The sequence below is a fragment of the Moschus berezovskii genome, chromosome 12 (genome assembly GCF_049115385.1).
Source record: "Moschus berezovskii isolate FMDL1 chromosome 12, NW_MosBer_1.0, whole genome shotgun sequence".
Taxonomy (NCBI): domain Eukaryota; kingdom Metazoa; phylum Chordata; class Mammalia; order Artiodactyla; family Moschidae; genus Moschus; species Moschus berezovskii.
The window spans coordinates 62296449-62302932 of record NC_142471.1 but is presented as its reverse complement, the minus strand read 5'-3'; the positions used below and the strand labels follow the sequence as shown (position 1 = coordinate 62302932).

Sequence of the window (6484 nt, the reverse complement as noted above, 5' to 3'; positions counted from 1 at the left end):
CACTTTTGTATTGTCCTTAGCTGGATTGATCAAGCTTTCTTAATTTTATTTTGCTTTTCTTCTATTAAAAGGAAAAATATTTCATTTTAGATGTATTTTAAACTTTCAGGCAAAATTTTTGTATTTTAATTGCTTGCATCTGTCTATATAATTAAAAATTAAAATTACTATCGATAGCCTTACTAGAATAAGACAGACCACTCTCTAAATGCTGACAACTTCGTACCCTCTATATCTGCCTGCATATTTTGTTAGAAAAATCTAGAATTTTAACACTCTTTTCGTTATGAAAAATAACTTGATAATTTCTTTAAGCTTTGCTGTCACATTATCAATCATTATTTAGACTCAAAAGTTTTGCTTGCTTTTTGTACATCATCAATTTTGTGTCCCACTTTCCCCCCTTTTAGGGATATGTTTTTATTTTTTTTTGGAGATTTTCCTCAGTCAATTATTTCAGAAATGATTTCAAGATTATAATATCTGAATGTTCACATGTTCAAAAATGTCTATATTTTTCTAACTTATTTTATTTTTGTCTGTACCACACAGCATGAGGGACCTTAGTTCACTGACCAGGGATTGAACCCCTGCTGCCTGCAGTGGAAGCATGGAGTGTTAACCACTAGACCACCAGGGAAGGCCCCCAAATGTCTATACTTTGACCTTATGGTTGAATTATCAGGTATAGAATGACAATTTTGAAAATCATTTCCTATTGAGCTTTTGAAGATTTTACTTGACTGTTTTTAATCATTTATAAGCATTGTGTAAGGAAAGATTTATTCTATTTTTTTAAATTTTATTGGAGGCAAATTGCCTTACATTAATATATTGGTTGGTTTTGCCATACATTGACATGAATCCGCCCCGGGTGTACATGTGTTCCCTTTCTTGAACCCCCCTCCCACCTCCCTCTTCCCCATATCCTCCCTCCAGGTCATCCCCGTGCACCAGCCCCAAGCATCCTGTATCATGCGTTGAACCTGGACTGGTGATTCATTTCACATATGATAATATACATGCTACAATGCCATTCTCCCAAATCATCCCACCTTCACCCTCTCCCACAGAGTCCCAAAGACTGTTCTATATACCTATGTCTCTTTTGAAGTCTCGTATACAGGGTTAAAGTTACCATCTTTCTAAATTCCATATATATGCGTTAGTATACTGCATTGATGTTTTTCTTTCTGGCTTACTTCACTCTGTATAATTGGCTCCAATTTCATCCACCTCATTAGAACTGATTCAAATTTATTCTAAATTGAGTCTCATTCTTTGTAACTTCCTTTTTCTCTTTAAAACTTTTCAGGGTTTTATTTTCCCTTGTTATTCTCATGTTCCACAAGATTTTGGGAGTGTGGAACTTTTCTCTGTAATCCTGTTTAGAATTTGGTGGATTCTTTGGATTTTTCATCATTGTAGGAAAAATGTATTCAATTTCCTTAGCTTATTATTGTTTGATCATTTTTCTCTCTCCTTAAAACTCTTGTGATGAAGTCACTAGGATTTCTATTAATAAAACTATTCTCCATACTACTTAACTTTGTTTATGTTTTCATCATTACTATTTTGTAGTCTATCCTTGTGGAAACCCATGTTACTGCTAAATCTTACTGCTGTTTAAAATAAGTGAAAATGGAACTAAATCTATTTTATTACACAGCATATCCATTTATTGAAAAATATTTTTTGCCACTACACACTTAATTACCAAGAACTTCTCAGTTTTCTAATAACTTTTTCTTTTTCATGGTTAAATTTATCTGATGATTTTAATTTTTCTGCTTTCACTAAGTTAAGTCCTTCAAGTATTAATTTTCTGACTTTTAAGTTTGATGTTTATCATACAATTGGAGGTCCTCAAATATCTTTTGAGTATTGAAACTTTGTTCATACCTGTGAGTTTCTAGACACTTTCAAATATTTATAGTATTGAATGCTGGAGTGTATTTTTTCATGTAGGTGTGAACATACAATATTTGCTCTGGCTATGTGATCCTTATTGGAAATGGGTATACAAAGAAGCGGGGTGGGTGATATGCAGCCAAGGGAACTTCCACTGATGTCTTTGAGTGATTTCTTTCCTTGACTTGTTATTCCTGTTTTCTGTCTACAGTCTGCTGACCAACATCTCCTCTGGAAGTAAGTGGTGTCAGAACTCCTGGCACAGAAAAAGTGCTCTGCGAAGACTAGTGGAATTCTCTTTTCTAAGATAAGACCAGCTCCCTATTCCTTTCTTTATTTGTCCTGCCTCCTTCTTCTGTCTTCACCTGGCCTTTCCATGGATTTTATGAGAAAAAGCTCTAAGAGAGTGCTTCTTTTTCTGCTCATGTGATGCGCAGAGACACTCTCATCATTTGCTGTGATTGTGAATTCCAGTCCTTTGAAATTCTGATAGCTTAAATTTTACTACTAAAATATGGCCATCTCTGAGAAAATGAATTATTTTTTTAGTTGAGATTTCCATTGAAACTTACATGTTTATCAATACTAATGTAACCTTTCATTTAAATATCTATTGACAAGCCAAAGTGCACTGATGATAAAACAATATTTATTTAAAAGTTCAAAGACTTATTGAATGTTTGGTGATAAGCTTTCACTTAGTTTGTTTGTTTTTTTCTTTGCACTTAGTTTTTATAAAGTGTTTGGATTCTAAACTTTCAGTTGCCCTCACGCAAAGTACACCGATGGATCTCTTCGTAGTTCTGGTGATCTGTCTTTCTATTTTGATATTCCTTTTTCTATGGAATCAGAGGCATGCCAAAGGGAAGCTGCCACCTGGGCCCACTCCTCTCCCAATTATTGGAAATATTCTCCAGATAAATATTAAGAATGTCAGCAAATCCATTAGCAAGGCAAGTATGATTACTTTTCTTCCAGCTGTTTGTAATGAGTAAATAAGACAGCCGTATGTCTTGTCCCCGACTCCATAGTCCCAGACACCATGTTTGTTAAAAGCGGTTTTATTTATTTATTTTTATTGGAGGCAAATTACCTTACATTAATATATTGGTTGGTTTTGCCATACATTGACACGAATCCGCCCCGGGTGTACATGTGTTCCCTTTCTTGAACCCCCCTCCCACCTCCCTCTTCCCCATATCCTCCCTCCAGATCATCCCCTTGCACCAGCCCCAAACATCCTGTATCATGCGTTGAACCTGGACTGGTGATTCATTTCACATACGATAATATACATGCTACAATGCCATTCTCCCAAATCATCCCACCTTCACCCTCTCCCACAGAGTCCCAAAGACTGTTCTATACACCTATGTCTCTTTTGCTATCTCGTATACAGGGTTAAGGTTACCATCTTTCTAAATTCCATATATATGCGTTAGTATACTGCATTGATGTTTTTCTTTCTGGTTTACTTCACTCTGTGTAATAGGCTCCAGTTTCATCCACCTCATTAAAACTGATTCAAATGCATTCTTTTTGATGGCTGAAAAATACTCCACTGTGTATATGAACCAAAGCTTTCTTATCCATTCATCTGCAGATGGACATCTAGGTTGCTTCCATGTCCTGGCTATTATAAACAGTGCTGCAATGAACGTTGGAGTACATGTGTCTCTTCCCATTCTGGCTTCCTCGGTGTGTATACCCAGGAGTGCGATTGCTGGGTCGTATGGCAGTTCTATTTTCAGTTTTTTGAGGAATCTGCACACTATTCTCCATAGTGGCTGTACTAGTTTGCATTCCCACCAACAGTGTAAGAGGGTTCCCTTTTCTCCACACCCTCTCCAGCATTTATTGCATGTAGACTTTTGGATAGCAGCCATTCTGACTGGTGTGAAATGGTATCTCATTGTGGTTTTGATTTGTATTTCTCTGATTATGAGGGATGTTGAGCATTTTTTCATGTGTTTGTTAGCCATCTTTATGTCTTCTTTGGAGAAATGTCTGTTTAGTTCTTTGGCCCATTTTTTGATTGGGTCATTTATTTTTCTGGAATTGAGTTGCAGGAGCTGCTTGTATATTTTGGAGATTAATCCTTTATCAGTTGCTTCATTTGCTATGATTTTCTCCCATTCTGAAGGCTGTCTTTTCACCTTGCTTATAGTTTCCTTTGCTGTGCAGAAGCTTTTGATTTTAATTATGTCCCATTTGTTTATTTTTGCTTTTATTTCCAATATTCTGGGAGGTGGGTCTTGGAGGATCATGCTGTGATTTATGTCGGAGAGTGTTTTGCCTTCGTTCTCCTCTAGGAGTTGTATAGGATCTGATCTTATATTTAGCTCTCTAATCCAGCTCTCCAACAAATACTAAAAGATCTTCTCTAGACAGGAAACACAGAAAGGGTATATAAACTTGAACCCAAAACAATAAAGAAAATGGCAACGGGATCATACTTATCAATAATCACCTTAAACGTAAATGGGTTGAATGCCCCAACCAAAAGACAAAGGCTGGCTGAATGGATACAAAAACAAGACCCCAATATATGTTGTCTACAAGAGACAAAAATGAGGGACACATAGACTGAAAGTGAAGGGCTGGAAAAAGATATTCCACCCAAATAGAGACCAAAAGAAAGCAGGAGTGGCAATACTCATATCAGATAAAATAGATTTTAAAACAAAGGCTGTGAAAAGAGACAAAGAAGGAAACTACATAATGATCAAAGGATCAATTCAAGAGGAAGATATAACAATTATAAATATTTATGCACCCAACATAAGAGCACTGCAATATGTAAGACAATTACTAACAAGTATGAAAGGGGAAATTAACAATAACACAATAATAGTGGGAGATTTTAATAACCCACTCACACCTATGGATAGATCAACTAAACAGAAAATTAACAAGCAAACACAAACTTTAAATGATACAATAGACCAGTTAGACCTAATAGATCTCTAAAGGACATTTCACCCCAAAACAATGAATTTCACCGTTTTCTCAAGTGCACACGGAACCTTTTCCAAGATAGATCACATCCTGGGCCATAAATCGAGCCTTGGTAAATTCAAAAAAAATTGAAATCATTCCAAGGATCTTTTCTGACCACAATGCAGTAAGATTAGATCTCAATTACAGGAGAAAAACTATTAAAAATGCCAACATATGGAGGCTGAACAACACGCTGCTGAATAATGAACAAACCATAGAAGAAATTAAAAGAGAAATCAAAATATGCAGAGAAATGAATGAAAATGAAAACACAACCGCAAACTTCTGGGACACTGTAAAAGCAGTGCTAAGGGGGAAGTTCATAGCAATACATGCACACCTCAAGAAACAAGAAAAAAGTCAACTAAATAACCTAACTCTATTCTAAAGAAACTAGAAAAGGAAGAAATGAAGAACCCCAGGGTTAGTAAAAGGAAAGAAATCTTAAAAATTAGGGGAGAGATAAATGCAAAAGAAACAAAAGAGACCATAGCAAAAATCAACAAAGCCAAAAGCTGGTTGTTTGAGAAGGTAAATATAATTGACAAACCACTAGCCAGAATCATCTAGAAACAAAGGGAGAATAACCAAATCAATAAAATTAGAAATGAAAATGGAGAGATCACAACCGACAATACAGAAATACAAAGGATTATTAGAGAATACTATCAGCAATTATATGGCAATAAAATGAATAACTTGGAAGAAATGGACAAATTCCTAGAAAAGTACACCTTTCGAAAACTGAACCAAGAAGAAATAGAAAATCGGAACAGACCCATCACAAGCATGGAACTAGAGGAAGTAATCAGAAATCTTCCAGCAAACAAAACCCCAGGTCCAGACGGCTTCACAGCTGAATTCTACCAAAAATTTAGAGAAGAGCTAATACCTATTCTACTCAAACTCTTCCAGAAAATTGCTGAGGAAGAGAAACTTCCAAACTCATTCTATGAGGCCACCATCACCCTAATCCCCAAACCTGGTAAAGATCCCACAAAAAAGAAAACTACAGGCCAATATCACTGATGAACATAGACGCAAAAATCCTTAACAAAATTCTAGCAATCAGAATCCAATAACACATTAAGAAGATCATACATCATGACCAAGTGGGCTTTATCCCAGGAATGCAAGGATTCTTCAATATCCGCAAATCAATCAACGTAATACACCACATTAACAAACTGAAAAATAAAAACCATAGGATTATCTCAATAGATGCAGAGAAAGCCTTCGACAAAATTCAACATCCATTTATGATAAAAACCCTCCAGAAAGTGGGAATAGAAGGGACAAATCTCAACATAATAAAAGCTATATATGACAAACCCATAGCAAACATTATCCTCAAAGGTGAAAAACTGAAAGCATTTCCCCTAAAGTCGGGAACAAGACAAGGGTGCCCACTCTCACCACTACTATTCAACATAGTTCTGGAAGTTTTGGCTACAACAATCAGAGCAGGAAAAGACACAAAAGGAATGCAAATTGGAAAAGAAGAAGGAGAACTTTCACTGTTCGCTGATGACATGATCCTCTATACAGAAAACTCTGAAGACTCTACCAGAAA

At 35.9% G+C, this 6484-nt stretch overlaps 1 protein-coding gene across 3 annotated transcripts in view; it reads left to right on the top strand.

The window, feature by feature from the left end:
- Positions 1–2690: 2690 nt before the first annotated feature.
- Positions 2691–6484, top strand: part of LOC129555969 (cytochrome P450 2C21-like) — a 44699-nt gene continuing 40905 nt past the window's right edge. For 2 of the 3 annotated variants that reach the window (XM_088842153.1, XM_088842152.1), the window contains exon 1: positions 2697–2868. In XM_088842153.1, coding sequence (XP_088698279.1) covers positions 2697–2868 — 172 coding nt within the window. Of the gene's footprint in view, positions 2869–6484 lie in introns of all 3 variants that reach the window. The other variant, XM_055425931.2, reaches the window with a different exon arrangement.